General features: G+C 49.7%; 3 protein-coding genes across 3 annotated transcripts; all 3 read right to left on the minus strand.

The window, feature by feature from the left end:
- Positions 1 to 255: 255 nt before the first annotated feature.
- Positions 256 to 11,353, minus strand: NCF2 (neutrophil cytosolic factor 2). Its single transcript, XM_052800551.1, has 15 exons — positions 11,062 to 11,353; positions 10,494 to 10,576; positions 10,067 to 10,175; positions 9,710 to 9,844; positions 9,230 to 9,337; positions 8,178 to 8,237; positions 6,995 to 7,038; positions 6,637 to 6,778; positions 6,286 to 6,348; positions 5,819 to 5,897; positions 4,101 to 4,144; positions 3,184 to 3,335; positions 2,996 to 3,107; positions 2,585 to 2,747; positions 256 to 495 (listed from the first exon to the last, which is right to left on the minus strand). The coding sequence occupies exons 1-15, from the start codon at positions 11,233 to 11,235 to the stop codon at positions 398 to 400; spliced, it is 1,566 nt and encodes a 521-aa protein (XP_052656511.1). The 5' UTR covers positions 11,236 to 11,353; the 3' UTR covers positions 256 to 397.
- Positions 11,354 to 15,434: 4,081 nt separating this feature from the next.
- On the minus strand, positions 15,435 to 20,300 carry ARPC5 (actin related protein 2/3 complex subunit 5). Its single transcript, XM_052801983.1, has 4 exons — positions 20,108 to 20,300; positions 19,214 to 19,285; positions 17,237 to 17,413; positions 15,435 to 16,721 (listed from the first exon to the last, which is right to left on the minus strand). Exons 1-4 carry the CDS (start codon positions 20,249 to 20,251, stop codon positions 16,659 to 16,661), a joined length of 456 nt encoding a protein of 151 aa, XP_052657943.1. The 5' UTR covers positions 20,252 to 20,300; the 3' UTR covers positions 15,435 to 16,658.
- A 1,787-nt stretch (positions 20,301 to 22,087) lies between these two features.
- APOBEC4 (apolipoprotein B mRNA editing enzyme catalytic polypeptide like 4) lies at positions 22,088 to 23,066 on the minus strand. Its single transcript, XM_052800631.1, is given in 2 exon segments — positions 22,088 to 23,033; positions 23,035 to 23,066. Coding segments are annotated over 2 exon segments (978 nt in total).
- Between the last annotated feature and the right edge of the window lie 252 nt (positions 23,067 to 23,318).

Here is a 23,318-nt window from a genome sequence, read left to right on the forward strand (position 1 = left end):
GGTCTGTAGCTTCCTGAATGCCAGTTCCTCTTCTGGATCTGTTGGCAGGGCTGTAAATGCAAGTGGCACCACCCTCTCGAGGGTTTTCCTGGCTGCCGGCATGTCTGTATAAAAGCTTTGTTAAGGGTAGGGCAGGTGGGACAGAGCAAGCCTCTTGGCAAGCACAGGTTTTAGGACTGAATGTATTCCTAACAGGAAGACAATTATTAAAAAGTTGCTAAGTACCTGTTTTAGAGAACAATGCAAAATGTAAAATAAAAAAATAAAGCTTTTAATACAAGTAGTAATAATATTTAAAGTTCATCTTCAGATGCAGTGATTAATATGGACACTTCCTAATTGTAACAGTTGAATTCTTAATTTCTTTCCATGTCCATGACTTTAAGCTCTTCTGAAATCACACCTCTGGGTCTTTAGTGTTAGACTGTTGAATGAAAGCAGATGGGAAGATGCCTATCTTCCCATTGCACTGGCCTTCTAACCAGTCTTCATTCACTGGAAGATAAAATCGACACCATTTTTGTCACCCTAGGGATATACAGGAGCATAATAATCTCCATGTGCTACAGACAGGCTTGAGATCATGATTTTAAGGTTTTCTGCTGATAAACCTTTTAGCCATGCTAACGCTTGGTAAAGAGAGGAATGTGGAGAAAGGGGCTGGGGAGGAATGAGGTAGAGAGCAAAGCTGTAAGGTAAGAAAGAATGCACTGCCGGATGAAAGTTGGAAAAGTAGATAAAAATAGAGACCAAGGGGCTTAGAAACTACTTTGAATAGAAGACCACAGAAACAAAGTGTGGAGAGCAAGGATCTGAGACCTTGGGCTGTCATCTTCAAGATGCCAACTAAAGTGTATTTTTACCTGCTGTTCCATGTTCATATTAAAAAAAGGAAAAAAAAAAAACCCACCTAAAACAAAACCCTCTGTCTGCTGCCCTGGATTGAGTAAAGCGTAGGAGCTCTGAAAACTCTTGCTGTGGGGAACCAAATGAGGTGAGAACCAACTTTTGGATGGGAAATATTTAGCTCAGCAGTGAAGGAGAGAGTAGGATTTTGGGGTGGGGGGAGTCATCAATGGTGTACAGTGCAAAAACTCACCTGTACAGCAGTGGAGAGGGCACTATGATCACTTGTGTACTGCTGCTGGAGCCTGCCAGCCAGCACAAATTAGTGATAGAGCTACATATAACAAAGTATCATAATTGTTTTGCCTTTAAAACTATTTCTGATGTCTTGATTCCACTCAGGCTCAACTGAGGAGGGAAACAAATGCCCTGTGCAGGGTCTGTACATAATTCTTCACCTGATACGGGCTCACCAGCAGCTTTTGCTGAAGCATGGTAACTTTGTCCTCCCTCCTGTGTATTCTGCACAGGCTTGAAAAGATCCAACTCAAAATCATGTTCTAGATCTTGCTGAGATTTAGTCTGTATTTAAGCCTCAATTCTCATAGAAGCACTAAAGACTAATATTGAAGAGGATTGAGGCTAATGGAAGATTGTACCCTTAAAAAGAAAACCAGCCAGAAAAAGGTGCCAGGTGAGAGGAATAGGAGTAAGAGCATTTTCCCATTGCGGGGGTGGCAACCAAAATGAGGCATCTCCTTTAAAAAATAAACTGCGATCAGTAAGCTTAAACACAGCTCAAGTGAAACTCTCCTGTCTTGAAAGTGTTTGGGGGAAGGGGTGGCAGAAATGGGGGTGTGATGCAAATATATTGGAAGAAGTGTGCGTAACACTGACGCTTGGGTGGGAAGCCCACAGTAGAGCTGGAGGAGCTCTGCTGCTGCTACAGTACAAGGCCATTGTGGTGGAAGAAGGCACTTGCAGAAAGCGATCTTGCAGACTTTAGCTCCTGCTTGTCTTGTGGCTCCAGAGAATTGCCTGGTAAGCCAAAAACCCTGTCCTTCAGCAGGAGCATGCAAAGCAGAAGCTAGAAACACCTCAGTAGGTTGGATTTTTTTTTTTTTTTCTTTCTTTCATGGGGATGGAGCAAATTTGCCCTGTGAATCTGGAAACTGGAAGCTCAGTGACAAAGCTCTTAGCAATGTGAAGGAAAGCAACTCTCATGTGTCTTTGGGTTGTCCTTTTCCCTGGCTTCCAGCTGCCACCTCATGCTCATGCAATCTCTGCAAGCTTCTTTTCTAACCCATCTTGTAAAGTGTTTGCATGCAATGCAAGCTTTCTCAGAGTGCCCTGCGGCAGAAATCTGAGCAGCCTGTTTTCCATCTAAACGTTGCAAACTGCAACTTGCAGGAGAACTTTGCTGTCAGTGAAGACTGCCTGAGTCAGGCTGTTGCTCTGCAGGTCTGCAGCATGAACAGTTTGTTTGGAGGACAGGAGGGTTTGGGGAAAGAGATCAAAGTCTCCAGTGAGGCTTGTAGGATCCACGGAAGAATGTGCGTCCAGTGTCTGACCAAATACCTGAGAGTTTTTGGCCTGACTGGCAGATGCTGGGAACCCACAACTTCCACTGAACTGAGCAGCAGCTGTTCCAGGTGCTCGGCATCTTAGGGTCAGACCCATGCTCTCACCAGAGCTGGGAGGTCCCTCCCCTCCCCTATCGCAGGAAGAGCATGATTACCTTTGGATAAAATGAGTATCACATCTCCCGCCTGAAATTCCAGGTCTTCAGGTTGGGTGGCTTCATAACTGTACTGGGCTACAACCTGGGTTGGTCCTGTCTCCTCTGGCGCTGGCTCCTGCAGCAACTCCTCTGGTTTGCTGTCTGGTAAAAACCCTTCTCCCTAGGGCAGGAAATAAGCTGGTAAGGACACCGTTTGGGTTCTCCTTTTTCTTTGTACCAGGGTAAGAGACACAAGCCCTGCTTCTGCTCTTCGCCTGCTCTTTGCTCCTCTGCCTTTCACGAGGTTGCTGCCTTGCTTTGAAAGCCACAAGCCTGCGCTCGCAGCAAGGAAAGCAAAGGCAACGTCTGCTTAGGTTCCTTGCCGGGAGTGGGCAGAAAAGGTGGCCGCCGCCACCAGCCATCACTGACCTCTGTGATGTCGCACCAGACTGTCAGACAGTTGTCCTTGCTCTGGCTCCAAGCCGCCTCCAGGTTATCCGTGCTCAGCGTCACCAGCGCTTGGCTCTCTGCAGGCTTGTACCTGGGTGTGCAGAGGATGTAGGGTAAAGGGTGGGAGCCCTGAAAACACACAGCTCATGCAGCGGGCAGCACCTCACCTCAGCTGTGCGTGCTCGGGCTGGAGCTCCAGTTTCTTGCAAACCAGGTCCAGGAGCTCTGTGTAGGAGTGGCCTGGCTCGACTTGCAGGGCGACCGTGTATTTGTAATGCACCTTGAGGATGTGGGGGCTGGAGATGGCTGCTTTGGCCTCCTGCAGGCGGTAAACTGAATGTCAGAGCTTGCTTGGCTTAGTGAGGGCAGGGAGAGGGGTCCGGGATGTGGAAACTGTGGTCGCTTGAGTCAACTCTGAGCTGCAGGGCGTCAGCTGGCTACTGGTTGGGGAGACATCTCTGCTAGCATGTACAGCCTTTGGTACTTCCTTTGGGGCAGGTCAGTGGCTGTGCCACCCAAGCTATGGTTGGATGTGCACTGGTTGGCAGCCCTGGGCTTGTCCCAGGAGAGAGCACAGTAAGAGATTAGGCACTTGGTAACTAAATTTTGGCTTTCAGGTGACCAAATTCAAGGTGTGTCCACCCTCCAACCCCCTCATTCTGTTTTTTTGAGTTGGGTTTGTCGTATTTTTCCATGTCTCTCCCCAGCGTGAGCTTCTGATGCGCTGACCCTGCCCAGGAGCATGTGCGTTACAGCCAAGCTCTCTCCTTTTTCTCCCTTCTCAAATGCCGCAGGTCAACCAAGGTGAGAGTCGTACAAGGGGTCTGCTGACAGCCCCGGGACCACCGGGGAGCGGACCTGGAGGAGAACTCCCAAAAAGCAACCCTAGTCACCTCTTTGGGTCCTGATGACCTGCTGGCCCCTAGCACTGTTGTTGTGCTTCGAACAAGCTCCTGAATGATGAAAACCTGAAACATTTCCAGGGTCATGGTGCTGGCTGGGCATGCCAGCACTTTTCAACGTCCAATAAATGCAGATTTGTAATGCCAACAGGATCTCAGGGTCTGCGTTCACGAGATGTTACCTTGGCTGTGTCTCTCGGCTGTGTTGCAGTAGCAGGAACGTAGTCTGTGGAGGACGAAGGAGGTGGCTGAGCAAGTGGGACAGAGTAGGCCTTGCTGCTCTGTGCCTAAATACACATTCAGATCCCCTGCATGCCCTCTCCTCAACACCCATCGTGTTCTGCAGCAACATCAGCCAACCCCGGAGCCAGCAGTGGTTCCTTGAACGGATGCAGCATCAGCTGCGATGGGCTTCATCTGTAAGATTTAGATATAACCACCGAGCAGAGGTTTGGGCTCTGTGACTTCCCTCTTACAGGGATGGGACCTTTAGGGGTGGGATGTCCTTCCTGGGTGGACTTAAAAACAAAAAAACCCCAAAACCTTGAGCTGCTCTTTGGTGTTCTGATCTCCCTAGGTCCACACTGAAAACCGGAGGCAATCCCTGTCCTTCTCTGGGGTGGTAAAGCTAAATTCAGACCTCCAGGCAGGGTGATTTTATGCCAATCTGTTGAATTCACAAGGATCGGCTCTCCGTTTTGTCAGTGCTTTGACACGACTGTGCTCATTATGGGAAGAGACGGAGCTATGCTGCTGAATGCGGTCCCGCTGCTAGATCTGCGATGGCTTTTGGTGCCATAAAGATGCTCTTTGAGGTTGTTGGGTGCCTGAGCTGTTTTCCCTTAACTCCCATGAGCCGCAGCCATCTTCTGTATCAACTTTACCACTGCACCGCCTATGAGGCTACGCTGCTTGGGACACGAGCCCTGTCCTGTCATTAGTGGTCTTTTGGTACGCCTTTCCCCACCATCAACTGGCTCAGGCCCACCTCAGAGCAGGGGGCTTGGCAATTGGTTGTCCACATATTCCTGGGTTTTTTGGCAGGTTGGCCATCGATAGCCAGAATAAACTGCAGCAGGTTAACACCCGTGCAGTACAGTCTCTGCACAGTGGTATTTTCTACCCCAAATGTGTTTTTCCTGCAGTGGTGTGGAGCTCGCGGCTCAGCCGCAGGCTTCTACGTCCGAGCACCGCGTGATGTTTTCTGGAGAGGGCAACTCACAATGCTTCCTCCCAGCTCTTTGAGCTTGCATTCTCATGTGTCCAAGACATACACGCTCCCCAGCTTTAAACAGTAATTTCGGACCGTGCACCTGAGTGCTCCTGCAGCAGCATGGATACAGGCAGCAGAGCCCTATTTCGGCTTCCCAACATCCTGAACCAAGTGTGCTGGGGGCGATGCAGCGGCCATGGTGCCCCAGGCCTGGGACATGGGACACCGGGTAGCATCGGCCAGGAATCCCTTTCCCAGGGCAACTAGAGCTCCTTCGAATCTAGCCCAGCTCACAGAAGCACTAAAATCATCGGAGGTGCCCTGCTCTGAGGAGAAACCTGTAAGGAACCTTCTACTTCAAGACTTGGACAAGTGGCGTCACTTGCCCCGTTCCTATCCCCAGGCCCTTTTTCTGATTAGTCGCTGTGCTAATTAAGAGCATGGAAGGACTTGCTTTCCTTGGGAACCCACGTGCTCTATTTTACTCAGCACTGCAGCTGTTGTCTCTGCTTCCTGCTTTAATGTCTCCCCATCCTTGACTGCAGATGGGTCCGGGAACAAGATGGAGATGAGCCCTAGCCCTGGTCTTAAAGTGTGAGGACATGGCACCAAGGAAACCATCTCAAACTTGCTGCTGGGTGTTTTGCCCCTAAGGCACCCCCATCCCTTCAGCTCCCCCTCACTGACCTGGTGCTGGCCGCCGTGGCTTCTCTGGAGTGGCAGAGCTGGGTGACTCTGGGATCTCTGCTTCAAGAGGGGTTTCTTCCTGTGCCGGATGCGAAGAAGGTAGTGCTGTCAATCCCACCCTTCCTAAGGGAGCTGGGGCACCGCTGCCTCATGGAGCCCACTCTCCAACCCCCTATTTTCCCAAGGCCTGTTTGGAGTCTTGAACTGGGGAGGGGTGACTTTGCTACCCCTTATCTCCCTGGCATTGCCAACCACCACCCAGGGGACCATCAACACACCATCTGTCCAGATTTTGCAGGTCTCTGAGCTCATGTTAAGGTGACCATGAGCCAGAAGGACCAACTCCAGCATTATAAGGGGGAGGCAGTTGCAGGTATGGGTCCTGCTGGAAGGCCCGGAATAGGTGGTGGGTGCATGTGTGGGGATCTGCCCTCCCCAGGACACCACCTCCTCCTGGGCCTCCTCACCTGGATATGCAGCTTGTTCTGGAGCTCCACAGGCTCAAGGTAGTTGCAGGGGACGATCCCTTTCTGTGGGGGAAGGAGAGATGAGTGGGGCTTGCTTGGCAAGGAGGCAACCCACTGCTGGAGGACACAACTGAGCTTGTCCTCACCCTGCCCTGACTGCAGGAGAGTCCCTGAGGCTTGAAGGTTAGTTGCTGCAGGTAGGATGGGTTTCACTGAACCCTGTGGCTTAAGCCAGGGTGGACATAAGGGACTTAAGTCAGAAACTCAATTGCTGATGGCAAGGCTTTGCCCTGCAAGTCCTCTGCAGAACCCCACAGCATCTGCCCCCTGCTGCCAAGCACGCCCGGGTACCTTTCCGTTGAACATCACCGTAGCCCAATTGTCCTTCTCTTTCTTCAGGACAAAGACAATGTTTCCCGGCAGGACCTGCAGCTCCTCAGCGGTCTCGGGGATGAACTCGTACAGGACGCGGTGCGGCTGCCCTTTGAGGGCCCTGGGTGTGGGAGCAGCAGACAGGTCAGGAAAGCAGGCGACATTGTTGTTTTACTTTGTAGGGGGAACCCAGACCTCTACCTCCGTGTCTCTATGATCTGTTCCCAGTCCCCCCTGAGTTTTGGGTGCCAGCTGGACGCTCGGCTGCGATGGTGCAGGATGGGGTTGGACCTGGCTGCGTGGGCTAGTATCATTGTTCCTCCTTCATTCAACTTACGTGAGGATTTCTGGGGTCTTGGGCCTGGGTGGGGGACCAGAGGCCTGTCAACAAGACGACAAAAAGAAAATGATCAGTAACCTGGAGGATTTCAGTTGCTTTGCAGAAATGTCCTGCAGCCTTCTACCGCGCCTGCCATCACCCCTACACAGTTCCTTCCTCCCTGGGCTGGTGTCAGGTCAGACGATTTGAACCTAAAGGGAGTTTTCTGCTGCTTTGCAGCTGGCTTCAGTAGGTTTTCGGCTCTCTGCCACCCTGATGCATAAAGCAGCTGCCTTAAGTGCCATGAGGAATATCACTGGCTTTGCTCCTTCTAAGGAGCAGTTTCCTAATTCTTCCACCTGCGGCTGGTTTTCAGAGACAATCCTGTTTTCACTCTTGATTTTGGGTTGAGCTCACAGAGTGTTGAGATCAAGGATTTGAGATCAGCTGGTTTAAACTAAGTTGTGCTTCCCTGTATTTTCCCATTACCCTGCTTGTAAAATCCCATGCTGTAGTGCTTTATGGTCTCTCCTGCCGAGGTAATTTAAGGTCTCTGGCCTCTGGAGAAGCTACTCGAAATAGGCCTGACTCCTGTAGCGAGGTATCAACACTTGGCTGCATTGAGAAGAGCATATTTTATCTTGTGTAACGGTGCCGTAGGCTGCAGCGGCTGCACTTCCCTGTATCCTTCCAAAAAGCTCCTGTAAAAACTCCCAAGCGCCTTTAGAGATGGGAAGATGCTGCTACATCATCAGGAAAATGGCACGGAAAATGTAAGGGGCTTCAGGAACTGGGAGGAGGATGGAGAATGAAAGCAGAACTGCTCTTGTTTCTCCACTCAAGCTTAGACAGATGAACCCTAATGAATCTTAGGGGGAGGGTCTGAAACAGCTCCCTGCCGAAAACCGTCACCCCACAGCAACGGCGGGGCCAGAGGATGTGCCGCCAGGCCACTGCTTCTGCATTCAGGGAACCAGCTTAACCTCAACCACAGACGTAGGTGGGTTTGGGTTGTGCTTTCTGATGATGGAGAGAGCAGCTGAGATGTGGGGGCAGTGCCCGCCTCCTCCCCACAGCAGTAGCAGAAAGTTCACGGTGGAGATGCTGCTGTTTGCTCCCTACTGTGAGCCAGAACCCTCGGCAAGCTGCGGGATGATACCCATCCCCACATCCCCCTGAACTTTCACTGGTGGTGCCTTACCTGTGGTTGGAGTGGAGCAAATCCTGAAAAATCGTCCTTGTCCACCACGGATGCCACCACCTAGAGCCAAAGACAGACAGGTTAGTGACTTGGTGCTTGTAGACCTCTCTTAGACCTCCAATGTCCACCCTTCTCCTTTGCTGTTGGCCAAGCCAAATTCCTCAGGATGCTTCAGATTCAAGGGGGGCTGTTGATTTTAGGCCAAGCATCTTTGACTACAGGCTGAGTGCTTCTGGCACCAAAGCTCACCTCTCAGCTGTGGTAAGTTCTCAGCTCTTAGCTTTGCTGTTACTGTGGTTAGAGCCATTATAACCTAAAAGTTTCCCTTTATGTTTTAATCACAAATGTTGAAGGGAGCCAAAGTGTCCAGCTCAAGCCTTTACCTCCTATAGGTGACTTTAAACATAATTTAGAAAATTCATAAATGTTTGTGTGCATGTTTCTGGGGTTCCCCTGACACCCAAGGAGCTGCTTAGCTCTTGGTCGTCAGATTCCCCAGTGCCTGCACAGCCAATGGTTCCCTTTCTGGAGGAGCGCTGCCTCCTAGGACCTGAGCTCAAGGATGATCTTAGAGTGCTTGGATTTTGCACACTCATGGGAGAAAGGCTTACTTGCTTCTCTGAGCTGAAAAGCCCCTTTCAAATGGAGCAGGGGAAGAGCTGGAGGTCATTTGTGGGTGTCAGATGTTAAATAGCTTCTTTTTCCCCCTGAAAAAATCTTGGCTCGAGTTGAAGCTCCAGCAGAATCTTTCCAGCTCGTTGCTGACTGACTGTCCCTTATGTCTCACTAAGGAGAGAAACTGAAAATAGGCCATGCTCTGCAGAAACATGCTTTTAGCTCCTCTATTCTTGCAGAGTCCCTGTTGCCTATGAGAGGCCTATGTGCCACCCCTCCCTCCATGCCTGGGAGGATCCCTGAGGCATGAACCAGCTCCATAGCTCTGGCTGCCCACCAGGCAGCAGACAGCAGCTCAGAGGGGTGGCAAGAGGGCGGTCAGCAGCTCTCCTCAGCCCACAGGCTTGTCCCAAATAAATAAGATGCTTCTTTCTTACCATAGCCTTTCCCAGGTAGTCCTTCTTCTCCAGCTGAGCCACTTGCTTTTCATTTGGTCTAAACAGCTTCCCTGCGGGAATGGCCACCAGGTCGCAGAGTTTCTGCTTCTGTAGCACAGAGAAGTCATAGCACTCTTCAGAGGTGAGAGCAGGGACTGCTTAATGTCCCATTCTTTCTACCTCTGGGGTTAAGGTCTCGCTCCATAAAGTCAAAACACCACCGTGCCAGCCCAACCCCAGCCCTGACGTGGTCCATTTAACCTGGTCTTCCCGTCCTTGCCTCCCCAGTGACCCAAAGCTCTTCCCACCAACTCATATCTCACTATGACACCCACATTTTGCTCAGCCCACTGCATTTTTCTCCTGCTCTGCTAAAGCCAGAGGTAAAAGGCAGTTTCTCTGTCACTGGTATTTTTCTCCCTCCTCCCTGTGGGGCTTCTGTGAGCAAGCACAACGGCTGCAAGACCTGCTCCTCCTTACCAGGATGGCTTCCATTGCCCTGTCGATCTTGTTGTGCTGGGGCTCACTCTTCATACTCATGGCCAGTGTCAGGTACTCCTCAGCTTTCTTCCAGTCCTCCATCGTGGCGTACACCAGCGCGATGTTGTAGAGTATCTGCCGGAGGGATGGGAGCAAGGAAATGAGCTTTTAGAGCAGCCAGACCATTGCCAGGAGTGTGGCGAAGGAGAGGACAGCAGGGTGGTGGCACCGCACAGAGCGCTGCACCAGTTTGCTTGCTTTTTTGCAAGGCACAAAGAGAGGTGGGCTGTCTTCTTAGATTTCTTGAGATGGCGAACAACCCTTTGGGATCAAAACTGCTGGTCAAGTCTTTCTTACCTCACAAGCAAAGAGCCTGTACCGCAGCCCCAGGATCTTGTAGTCGATGAGCTGGTTGCCTCGCAGCTGGGCCAGTGCCTCTTTGAAATCTTTGATGGCATCTTCATGCCTGTGGAGCAGAGGACAAGGGCATCACCACCTCATGGTGGCACCCCTCGCAGGTGCCTCTAAGTCTTTACTTAAACTTGTTTGAGTTTAGTTGGGTCTCTCCTATCTCCTTGTAGTGTTTTTGGACACCCCAGGGGGAGGAGAGATGCTTCAAGGTTGGTGTTAATCCCAAGACTGCACTGCTGATGAACAGGAGCCTGTTTTACCTCAAGGGGTTGCAGTTTGTCCCCGGGGTACCAACCTGCCTGGGGCCGTCCTCAGCCAAAGGCTGGCATCTCCGCAAGTGGCAAAAAAAGAAACTTTAAACCCTTCCACTCACTTCTGCCTCCAGTAAAACACGGTCCCCCGCTGGAAATAAGCCACCGCTAGGTGCTTGTCACAGCCGATGCTCCGGGTGAATGCCTGCACGGAGGTAGGAGGGGGCAAAAAGGGGGTGAGAAAGCTTTAAAAAACTGAGGGTGTAGAGTGGTTATACCTGTCCTGCTTTAGCTCAGTGGCCTAAGCTGGGCTCTGGGCTATGGCTCTCTACAGTGTTGGGCACTGGATGGTGGAGCCTGTACTAGGCTCCTAATTTTTTTGAGCTGGAACCATCTGCTACTGCTCGCTCAGCAGCTTAGTGCCCTGCTGTCACATCTGGGAGGGAGAGAGTGCAAGCAGCAAGCCATGCACCTCTTCTGCCCTCTGATCCACCGAGAAAACAGGTCCAGCAGGAACAGCCCAGGGGTGTCACACTTCATCCCCGCTTCAAAAGGCCCTGAATCCTTCCCTTAGTCAGACCATGGCCCTTAATTCCTCCCTTTCCCACTGCATCTATCTGTCTGGCAGGGCCGCGTGCAAACCTGCTGGTGCCTGTGAGCAGAGTAGTGACTGTAAGGGCTGTACCTTACCTCCTCCGCCTCGGCCAGCTTCCCCAGAACAAGGTGGACACAGCCGATGTTAAAGCAGATTTTGGCAGGGGGGTTCTGGACGGCCATGAAGGCATCCAGGGCTGCCCTCCATTCCTTCCCATCTGCCGCGCACACCCCTTCTTGCCACAGCCGGATCGTCTCAACCAGGGACATGGCGCGGTGGGAACGGCACGTGGGGTCCCCGGCCGTGTCGTGGGTTTTGCCCCTCTCCTCGTCCTTCCTTGTGGTGCTGCTCAGGCTCTCTCTAGCTCCCTTCTGCCCGTACTTCTGCCTTCCCTGCTGCCTGTGTTGCAAACCTGGCAGGAAGTGGCCTTGCTCACGTCAGTGAAACACAGCCCCGGGATGGGGAAGTGGGGCAGAGGCTGCCTCAGCCGCAGACAGTTTCCACACTGTGTTGCCATGGGTTGCACGCCAGGTCCTCTCTGGCAGCTGCTCCTCGCCTCTTCAGGTTTTCCTTCTCCGGGTTTTTCATGAAAAGCCATGGATTTTGTCGGCAGGGTTGTTGATCAGTCAAATTTAGGGTTGCAAAGCCACAGGGCGAGCGCTGCAGCCGAGCCCCTTGTGCCGTCTGAAGCATGGTCCTCAGTGAAGGTAGTTGCTAAATAGTTCCCACAGGCATCTCCTGCAGCTGGGCTGGGGCTGTCCTGCCTGCCTGCCCAACCCGGAAGGCGAGGTACAGCCCAAGGCACAGCCTGGGAAACCTTTTGTCCTGCCTGTTCCCCCATGGTGTTGCCCCAGTGAGGAGCTCCGCTGCTGGGGGTGCACGGAGCTGCCCAAGGATGGAGCTTTGGGGGGCAGCAGCCATGCCATGCTGAGCTCCGGCAGCGGTGGTTAACTCACGCTCAGCCCAAGGTCACTTCTGTTGAGGTGTTTTACAGCCAACAGAGCGTAACCTGGCTCTGGAGCGCTGTTGGGAGGGTAGGGGGACACTGAGCATGTGGTAGCTGCAAAGGCAGCGACGACTGGGGTCTGACCTGCTGACTCAGAAGGTTTGGAGCTGGGTGCTCCACACGTGGTTTCAAAGTAGGTTGGGAAGTACTTTGCCTCTGCCTCATCTACCAGCGATGCTGGTGTTTTGTAAGAGCTTAAAATAAGTCAGCAGGACTTGGCCCTCGTGCATTTACTCACACTTCCCCAGCAAATTACGATGCCAACAGCAGGAGGGAGACTGTGGAGGAGACTTCTGTTTAACTTCTGCTCGGGAAGAAAGCCAAGCCACTGAAGAGCAAGGAGTTGGTTTTCAATCAAAAGTAGGACGGAGCACAGCCTTGGCCTCTCTTTGGTTCTCCAGTTGTAAGTGTGCCCTTGGCATTCCTGTGCACCCAGCCGGCTCCCGTGGACTTCCTATGGGAGCATGGAGGAGACTCTTGGAGCTCCGGAAAAGCAGAGGGAAATGCAACCAGCCCAAGTGATGCTGAAAGAGAGGGGTGGGAATAACAACATGGTGAGCGTGAAAACACCCGAGACGCCTTTTCTCATTCCTTTGGGGAATGGGAGACCCCATCTCATAGGAAATGGTTCACCTTATTGTAGGGATAATTTTCTGCTCGTTTAATTATCTGAATTGGCACACCAGTAGGATCAGGTTGCTCCCAAAACCAGTACAAGGGGAGCTGGAGGAGGATGCGAGATCACCCCTGTGACAAGTGTTTTTCCTTGCATTTCACAGAAAGATGGGATCTGAAAGATGCAAGTGCAGCAAATGCTCAGAGCAGCTATACTTCTGCTTGGTTATTTTTAATGTAACATTCAAGGAATTTCAAAGCTGCCATAAACACACCCCGCCTAGTAAGAGTGAGTCTCTTGTTCCCCTTTCTCTTATCAAGTTGATTTAGTAGGCAAACGTTTCTTCTACGATAACATCCAAGAAGAAGTAAGTAACGGCGATGGTGACATCTCCCGTGGGAGATTCTTGGAATCCGGCACAAATGCAGATTGCCAAGAGACAGGTAAGATATACGTAGAAATGCCCAAAATCCAGCTAAGGTGCAGCAGTCATTTTTAAGTTTGTACAGCAACAGTATGCAAGATTTTATCATCATTTGTGGAGAGAAGAGACCCCAAAAAAGACTGATCTGTGCACTAGAAAACATTACACATGAAGAAAGACCCAGGCGATTGCTGTTGTTTGGGAGATATGTAACGCAGGAGGAATGGAGGAGACTGAGCATGTCCAGCTCCTTCCGCGGAAGTCAGGTCTGAGCGCTTTCTCTGCACAGGACCCGAGGTTTTGGCTCACTCCCTTAACAGTGGCAGGGGGCGAGGCAGGAGCCCGAGGGAACTCTTTGGCCAAGTGATGGGTGACTCAGAGCCCAGGCGGGGCGGGGGCCGCAGCTCCGGGCAGAGGGAGAACAGCAGTTTCTCTCAGCTGTTACAAAAGCAGGATGTGACTGATAAGGTGCTGTTGCCACACATCCCGGTCAAAGGCGAAGGCAGCGGTGGGAGGTTTGCAAGCAAACCTCGGAAGCGTGCTGAGCCTTCCTAGTAGAACTCCGCAAACGCTGTCCCCCTTCGAGTAGGTCCGATCCGCATGTAGAGTATTTTTCATTGAAGGCTTCCTTCTCATAATAGGCAGGGAAATGCATTTTGCAAAATTGATTTGTTCAGGGTTTTTTCTTCCATGCCCATCTTCCTCTGTTTTCCTCTTAGAAACCTGTTGTACCATATTATTCAAAGGATTAAAACACCCCCTTGGAGAAAAGAGGTAATTTTTTTTTAATGTAAACTAGATTTACTTTTTACCTTCCTGTCAATCAGTTAATAGGAGAGATGCCTTCCTGCAAATCTTGCACTACTACCCCCACATCGGTGCATCTTCTTTTAGCACATCCCTGAACGCAGATGCAGAGGATGTATACGTTTTGTAAATGTTTCTGAATACATCATAGCCTAGCCCGACGGGAAACCGGAGAACCTTAAGATCGCTCTTCTTGTTGCCTTCGTTTACCTAATGCCACCTAGAGGTAGCTGACCTGCTTTGACATCCATTATTTTGGAAAATATTTTTCACTTCTCTGGGATTACAGCTTTTTATTAATGTTGGTTTTTTTTTTTTTTTTTTTTTAAACGAGGATTGATGGGCCTCTTAACCAAATTTGGACAAACGGAAGGCAACAGAGAAGCCAGACACAGTCATTGGGAGAGCTGTAAGGACTGAGCCATCACCGCCTGTGCCCAGGAGGCTGAGGCTTCTGTATTTATGTATGGTTGAAACCTGGACATCTGTGGTCTCTGCAGCAAGGCCAGGTCTGCCACTTTGTGTGCCCAATGCCTCCTGTTGTTGTGCCTATGTTCTTCTGCAGAAGTTAAACAAGAAAAAGCATCCTAGGAAGGAAGGGGGGGAGGGCACCAAACGGTTGAGGGGTAACCACACCAGTTCCTGTCTGTGCTGAGGCCCCAAGGACATGGGGCACTGTGACCCTCGCCTGCCCCAATGGGCGACAGAGCGAGACAGGCTGGGTGACTGGGCTCTGCAGCCCTGCTCGGAAAGGCACGGCTGCTCCAGCCGCATCACCGGGGTGGCTGCCCATGCCTGCCTGTGTCCACCGCACGCGGCAGCTGCAGCCGTGCAGGTCTCCGACTGTCCTGGGGAAACCGAGGGAGCAGGAGGTGGGATGAAGGGAAAAAAGGCTTTTACGGAGGCTGCCTTCTTACTGATTCCTGAGCGAACGTGGTGCATCAGGAACGCTTTGGTCTGAGCCGCCTGAAGGCACTAGCTCTGCTTTCCCAAAGCAATGACTTGGGTAATGAATATGCAATGTCCTTCAGATGTCAGAGCGCTCAACACCAGGTTTCTGTATGCTGGGCCCTTCAGAAGTTCAAGCTGAGTACGATGCCATAAGTGATGATGTAGACACACACAGGACAAGCCCAGGACTGTATCTGTGCTTAAATTATTATTATTAAAACTAACAATTAAATGTTTAATCTTTTGGAGCTGGGGCAGGCAGAGACACAAACAAAAGCCCGACTGTGAAGTCGAGTTTTGCTCCACACAACAGCCCTGCTAGGCCATTGCCCTTTTCCTTCTTTTGTTCTTGAGAAAGCATCTAACATTAGGGGTTGTAAGGATCTTGCTCTCTGGCTACAATTTTAGCATAGGCAGAGACATCTCTAGTAGTCCTGGTTTGGATCATTTTTTGTTGTTCAAATATCTCGCTAAAACAATCTTGTATTTTTCAGTTGGATGAAGCTGTGCATGTATTGCCATTACACACAGGTACAAATAACCACTAGAAAGGAAGCCTATCAAGAAAAATAACAGAGGGGAAAAGTTTTAGGGCTTGCTTTTTCATTGTTGTCCATCCTGGAATAGCAGCCTGCTGAAACTTCAAGGCATTTCAGACACCAAGTAAATATTCAGTGACGATTTATTGTCTGGTCTTTATTATTATTACAAAAAAAGCAGATATCAAAAAACAGCAAAGATTTCACAAGTTCCCCAACAGCTTTACACAACTGAACTGCAGTAAAATGGTGAATGTAAAACACATGTATTTCAGCCCTGGCCCTAAACCTTCAATGGTGATCTGTGACCTGGGATGCTCTGGGCTTTACTAATTCTTTTTAAAGTAGTCCTCTTTATTTTGGAACCCAATTCGCCCACTAGCTAACACACTGTGGCACAATGCAAGAGCAATGTCAACTGCCTGGTATCCATTAAGACCCTATACATCCAGAAAACAAAATATGGGAGCTCTGCAAGGATGGTGTGGATACCAGTATGCGTTTCTCAGATTACCCCAGGCAGCCTCTGTGTTGTGCTTGACAAAAATCAAATCACTTTCAAGTTGCTGAAAGGTGATTTGCTGTGTGAAAGCTGCTTTTTCTTCTTCTCTTCAGGATCTTTGCTCCCCAGAATAAAAAGAGTTCACTGGGCTGGGCTCCAGTGTAAATGGACCATCAACCTTTTAAATTCTACCATCCAAACTGCGTGACAGACAATTTCATCCCGTTGTGACTTTCCCCGCTGTGGACCCAGCATTTGACTGACCACAAGGAACCTGAACAGGCCGTGAGATGTGAGGTTAAGGAAAATATTCAGTGCTCTGGAATGATAATTGGGGTTGGAATGGAGCCTTTGCTTTCTGTCCTATTAACGGGTGTAGGTTCAGAGGCTGACCAAAGGAAACATGGTCCAGTTACCTATATTAATAGCTGCCCCACATCTCAAAATATAGATCTTACATCAAAACACTGCTTGGCTAGCGAAAATAATTAAGACATTGCCCTATGTCCCTCAGCATTTGGTTGGAAAGTCAGGTCCAAATCTGCCATAATTATACACAAATGCAAATCACCCTAAACATGAAGTTGTATATGTCGTTATACATGTCACTGAAATGTTCGCGAGTATCAAATATTCCTGTTAGAAATAAAATTGCACCTTCATAATTTTCCAGAATTTAACAAAAAAGAGATCACGATATGCATTATTTGTCAGGTATGAAAGAAGCAGCGAGAAGGCAAGCTGAGAGACAGGCGCTGCCCACAGGGCAGCAATGGCATTTGGTTGTTTGGGTTTTGTACCAGCATTTCCCACGTCGTGGATGGCAGACAACCACTAGCTGCTGGACTTAAACAGTTTTCCTGGCAGTCAAAACACGGACAATGGACCCTACTCCGCCAGCAGCCAGGGCCTGAGAAGAGAAACATGGCAATTAACACCAGGTCAAGGTAGCTACAGGCTGAAATGACTGCTGATGAGAAAGGCTTCCCGACTGTACTTCAAATGAGCATCTCCCTGCTCTTTACATTAAAAACAACTCTCACACTCAGGGTGCCAGGAAAGCATGATCGCATTTGCTTTGAAGACAGTTATTTAACAAGCTTTTATTTCCCTGCATAACCAAGTTGCAAATTTTGCTTCCCTCTAGGAAGGAAATTCTACTTCCATCCTCTTGAATCACTGGATTGAACCATTTTGTTTGCCTCAGTCTAACATAAAACCAATTTTTAACTGTAAAATCTTTACCCAAGGAATCAGAAGTAGGCACATGAGCTCGCACGATTGTACCTTCCTCACAGTGTGAAATATGGCATTTCAGTTTTACCAGACAGAAAGGCAGTTCTTACCAGGCTCCGTGAGCATGCCTTGGCCCCAAGAACCTGCTACCACGGATAACCCAGGCAAGAGCATGCCCTATAAACGCACCTTCTCATGCCATTGCAGCAGCACGGCGCTGCTGTTGTCTGAGGGGCTCTCAAAGCCTTTGTAGATGTACTTCATTAGCAGGTCAACACCGTTCTTGTCCAGCGACTGCACCGCCTTCTCAATATCATTGGCTTTGAAAGAGATGAGGACCTTCAGGACAATACTTTCTGCACGATCCTGTCAAAAAATAAGGAGGGCAGAGATAAATTTGCTCTCATATAAGGTGCGTTCAAATATTACTCGTCTCTCCAACAAACAAAACTAGAATTTTTTTAAACAATTCTAAAATCTGTTTGAATAGGGCAGTTTGTGCACAAAGCTTGTGATAATAATGTATAACAGACACGTCCTCCCAATGATAAACAGCATAAAGGAGTTTAACACGTTTGTCCTGCTCTAGGTTTTCTGCCTCTCTGCTTGTGTTTGCAATTGTCCACCTACTAAATGAGGTTATGGCTAAATAATAAATTTTCATATCGAAACTCGAGGTCTGGCAAATTCCAAAAGAATTATAAGAATTAAGTACTTGTCTGGCCTCCCTTGTCATCAGAGCCTTTTCCATGCCTTTGTACTGTTTAATATGATGCAACTATTTTATTCCACGGAAGTGCCATTGGCCAGCCTGGAAGGGGTGACTGCTGGAAGCCACATATTTTCAGTACAGTCAACTTCTGTCCCAGTCACACCGGATACAAACTGGCAGCATTAATATTTTGCATTAATAACCATTTGGAAGTTGACCTGGATGTCATTTCAGGCCCAGGAATGTGTGTGGCATGATTACAGCAGCAGATTAGCCATGTAATCAGCAAAAAGCAGCTCTTCCTGTTCATCCATCTTAACTGAAGGAGGATGAAAGAAAAAGGTCTTGGGTTTGTTGGACTTTTGAATAATTCCATTATACAAATACTTCAAGCAGCTTCCTTCTTCAGAAATTATGGATGTTAGTTTTCTTGTTCAATTATTTAATATCCCATAGCCACTTGGCTTAGCGAGAACTCACATGAAAAGCTATAAGTAAAAACATAAAAGTTCCATGAGATCAACTAAAAAAGAAGCCAAACATCAAAATTCAGTCACTCTGCTCTCTTCAATTCCACTGCCTTCAAAGTGTAATCTTAAATACATCCATACAGATCTAATGGAAACAAGTCATTAATGTGAGGACAAAGCTGTTCAGTCTTCTATACAGCACTATCTGTAACAGATAGCTGGATCTCAAAACCCTGTGAAAACCCTCAGGAAAGGGCTAGTTGAAAAAATCTCCAGCGGTGGCCTGGTGAGCAGCATGGAAACGTGACCATTGGGCTCTCCTCAAGCAGGGAGAACAGACCTCTGCAGGCACCATCTGGGCAGCTCCACATCTTATCTGCCTCTTCCTCTTGCCGCTGCAATCATGAGCCATTCAAGGTTTATTCTGGGGTGATTCAGAAATACATGCACACAGTAGGCTCCTATATTCTGTCACAGGGGGAGTGCTTGCGTGTTCTGAGGTTTTAACATCTTAATTTTGATTGGCTGCAATAACCATCAGTTCTTCCTTTTTTGTAGGTTCATGATCTGGCTGTGCTAGCAGAGTTTCATTAGTCAGAGGTGACTACAGCAGTTGTCGTTCCTTGCTTGTTCAGTACCAACTACATCTATGTGCTGCCAGGTCTGGATCAGACATGGGCACCTGGTGATGTGTGGAGTTAGTTAGCCAGGGCACACAATATACCACCAACGCAGCTAGGAGAACACACGTGACCTGATCTAGCACCAGGTTAAAGGTATGTGGACAGATGACATTCGAGCTACGGTTCTTTGAACGAGATTAAAACACCGGAGGTCATGGATGTTTTGACATCAGGGAATACCCTAAAACCAGCTTCCTTGACTTCCTTGAAGTACACCTGGCAGGGTGGGTGGGGTGGGGGTTACAAAAACAGGAAAGGATTTTTAAGGAGTGACCCGTAAGTGATTTAGTTAATATTTCACCTTCACTGCCTGGTTCTTTGTGTTGATAGGAGGGTTCTTCAGAGCCGCCTGTAGTGCAGCCATCATGTTCCCTGTGCCAGATGGTTAAGGACTAGACACCATGTATTTGGAAGTCAACAGAACCAGCTCCAGGACAGCGATACTTGTAGCTGGCTTGTGCGTGACTGAAAATACTTAAGGTTCAGTGGATGCAATGATTCCCTCAACAGATAGCATAGATTACAGTGTAAGGTAGCAATTATTAGGCCACCTGAGGAAGGAGCAGCACCAACAAGATGCTGTACAGTTCCAATATTGCAGAATACTTCTTGGGCCTTTTACTGAATGAGGATCCAAGTAAAAGAAATTATTCTCCATCACTTCTGCAATTTGTAGCCCTCGAGAACAGGCCTCAGCTCGGCACATCCACCTCCTCCAGCCGCCGGGACAGCAACCCAGCAGCGGCCGGTGGGAAAAGCTACTCCACGAGCCAGCCAGCCCAGGAAGCCGGCAGTGGGAGCGGGCAGACGGAGCTCTCCTTTCCGCCACAGGAAACCCCCTCCTCCATCCCCCTCGCCGCCCGCCTCCTCCCCCCATAAGACACCTCCCAAATACCGCAGCCCCGGGACACTGCCGCCTCTGCCCTGAGAGAGAGGAAGCGGGGCCGCCTTCCTCCTGCCAGTCCTGGGCCCCTTCCTCTTGTCAGCCCCGGCCGCCCGTCAGACCCTTTCCGCCCTCCTGTCAGAACACTGCCGGGTCGCCCCCCTCCGTCCCTCGGCGGGAGCGCCGGGCACGGATGTTCCCATAAAAGGCAGCCCCGGCGGCAGCGGCCGCCGCGCCCGCTGCCCGCCCGCCCCGCGCCCCCGCCGCGGCCGCTCCTGACGGGACTTCTTCCCGCCCGGCGGCGGAAGGATATTGCCGCAGGCACGAGTCCACCTCGCCCTCATCGGGCCCCGCTTGCCCGTCGCCTCCTTCCTCCTCATCCACGAACTTGTTCTCGTCGTACTCGTCCACATCCACCCGGCGGAACCGCGCCGACGACACCGTGTGCTTCGCCATGGTCTCCCCGCTCCCCACCGCCGCCCGCCGCTCCGCGCAGGCGCCCGCCGCTCAGCCGCCCCCGCCCGCCTATCCCCCGGGGCGCACGCGCGAGGCAGGGGGGCGCGCCCTGCGCAGGCGCGCTGAGGGGACGACCTCCCGCCCGCGGCGCGAGGGGGCGCAAGAGAGAGAGAGGCGGGGGCGGAATGGCGCGGGCGGAATGGCGCGGGGAGGCGAGCTGCCATTGGTTGGCTGCGAGTGCGTCATTACCGAGGGCGGGGCTGGTCCGTCGCCACGGTTACGGGTGCACGCATTACCGCCCGAGCCCTCGGCGGGCGCGGGTCGCCCTCGGCCACCGGGAAGGTGCGGGTGCCGTCCCCTGGCAGACCGCGACAGCGCGCTCTCCCTGCGGACCTGGAGGCAGCACGCGATGCCATGCGGGATCGACTTTGGTCCCGTTTTCAGATGGGTACGAGCGAGGCAGGAGGCCACCGCCCTGTCAGGGGGCTGCTGGGGGTGCGAAGCGGGGTTCGCACAGCCTACCGCCAATGTAGGGTGTGCCCCGTGATGGATGGACAGGGTTTGGCCCTGAACCTGGGAGCCCGAGCTCAAACACCGCTCTGTTACTGCAAGATTTGAAAGATAGCATTGGCTTTATCTTTCTTGGCAAAAGAAAGTAATCACCCCGGTACTACAGTGCAGGCAGCTTCTCGTGATCATGTTAGTTAGCATTGTATCAGAAAGTGCGGAATGAGTATGATCTAATTCAGGAAAGCTTTTCTAAAAAAGCACCTAGGTGTCGTGAAAGTAAGGGATCTGGTGGATGCTAGCGCAGTTCTGCCTCCCTTACATCCTAAGAGACGCAGAAAAACATTTGAGTTTCCAAGTGGGATCACCTCTGCTGAAGTGGAGGGTGTTTAAGGTCACACTGGGAAGCAGCCTCTTTTTTTTTACTCGCACACGTAATGGCTGTGACCACAGAAAGAGTAAAAAAGGATCAGAAGCACTGCTACAAAATTAGCCAGTGTGTTTATTCACAGTTGACATTACCTGGGAAGGAACCACCATTTGCTGGGGAACAACATGATCTTGACTTCAGCTGCCCCATTCTTTAAGACCTTTAGTACAATAACAAATATATTGAATCACAAAGTGAAAACACTGCTCTAAATGATAGGAACTTCTTTAAGTTACGCTTGGACTGTAAAGATCTGTTATCTATATTATCCTGTTAGATATTTCTTACTAACTAGAAAATCACACAGCTTTGTGAGGTTCCTCTTAATGGAAGGCAGCAGCCCTAGAAAAAAAAAAAAACCATGTACACACACACAGATATATATGTATATAACCCCCCCTATTATTAATGAAACAGCTGGTGGGAAAAATTTGCTCATATATCAGCCTCACCTGCAGAACCACTTTCTTAATAGAGGAGGAATTTAGGATACCTCATGTGTTCCACCAAAGTTGCCTCAGCTGGGAAGCTGTGATCTGGCTGTAGTTGTGATGGTAGCTTGTGGACTGCTTACATATTTCTGGTAGAAATTGCCTTAAGGGCAACAAATAAATTAATCACAGGAGGCAATCAGAAGATACTGAGGTTTGGTTTTACTGCTGTGGGTTTATGTTTGAAAGGTATAGGACTAAAATAAAAGCATGTTATCTTAATAATCAGTTATTTGAGACCCACAGTTATTCTGTAGGCTAACTTTTGTAGGAGATGACTTTATTGGTGGGGGTTCTTTTTGCCATCTGTGATCTCAGTTTTACAGCCTGAAAGTGGTTCGATTTATATCATCTTCAGAGTGGGTGTTTGCTACTTGGAAACATTTCAGAATTGTAAGTTCCATTGAATTATTCCTTTGGCATTTTTAAATGCCTTACAATATTTTTAGGTCTGGGGTATAGATGTTCCCTCTGAAAGGGCAGAAAAATGCCTGGGAAAAGCACCAAGTCGCTTTGAGACATTGGAGGTAGCAGACTGCCTTTCATCGCTTGGAAAGGCTGTTGGGAGGCCAGGCTAGGAGAAGAAAAGGCCTTTAAGCTCTGCTGCACAGCAGGCTTTCCCTGCATCACTTGTAGAAAGGCTTTCCTCAAATATGGTTTCATTCCTCTTGAGCTGTTAATTTGATGTGGATTTTGTTCGTCTGCTAGGGTTCTTGATGGTGGTGCTGGGTGATAAAGGGTTGACCCTGGGATGCTGTACACAAAATTGCAGAGGAGGTAATGCCGTGCCGCCCCAGGCAGTCTCTGCAGAGTCACCCGAGGCCACAGGCTGGAGAGGCTCCACAAAGCTTCCCAGTTCCACACAGCTGGGGGGAAACTGTCTTCAGTGTGATAAAGCTGAGAGAAATAGATGCAGAGCGTGATTTCTGGATACTTCAGCAAGAAGTTGTAGATTTTACTTATGCAGCAGTGGTAAGCCTCGTTACAAGGAGAGTAATTTGAACAGAGCATGATGCATCCAATGTTTTCATAGGCATCTGTAACTGCATCCAGATAACCACCCATCTCAAACAGCATAGATTCTGGATGGTTGTCTTGGTCAGTACAGTTTGTAGCATGGCCTTTTTGGACTACTCTGCCTGAGAAACTCCTCAGTTCATAGAAGAGAAGGTGTTTATTTCGGAGCGTTGCGAGAGTTGCTGTTGATCTGTATGGGAAAGCAAAGACCCTGCAAAATTCTGCGTAAGGCAACCTCGCTTCTTCACCAGTCCCTATGTGGTAGGGACACTTAGCACAGATGTGGTTCTGTCTCTGCCAGCAATAGGGCTTTACCACAGTCCCCTGATTTGTCAGATTCTTGGAAAATGGTTTTCTCTCCCAGATTCATGTTCTGTTGAAAAATCTCCCTGTTTATGTGCTATATAGCTGGCAGTCCTGAATGAAAAAGGAAAGTAATATTTTAATTCAGCCCTTCAATTTGTTTTGCACTTAAGCTGCAAAAATAATAGCGATAGTCTCTTCAGAAATATACTGAAACTTGTAGCAGTGTCTAGAAACTTGGTGGATGACACAGAGAACAAAGCTGTCTTGCAGTCTGGGAACACTTTTAGTTTTCGCAAACTAGCCTTTTTGCTAAAAA

This window comes from Harpia harpyja, chromosome 11 (genome assembly GCF_026419915.1).
Source record: "Harpia harpyja isolate bHarHar1 chromosome 11, bHarHar1 primary haplotype, whole genome shotgun sequence".
Lineage (NCBI taxonomy): Eukaryota > Metazoa > Chordata > Aves > Accipitriformes > Accipitridae > Harpia > Harpia harpyja.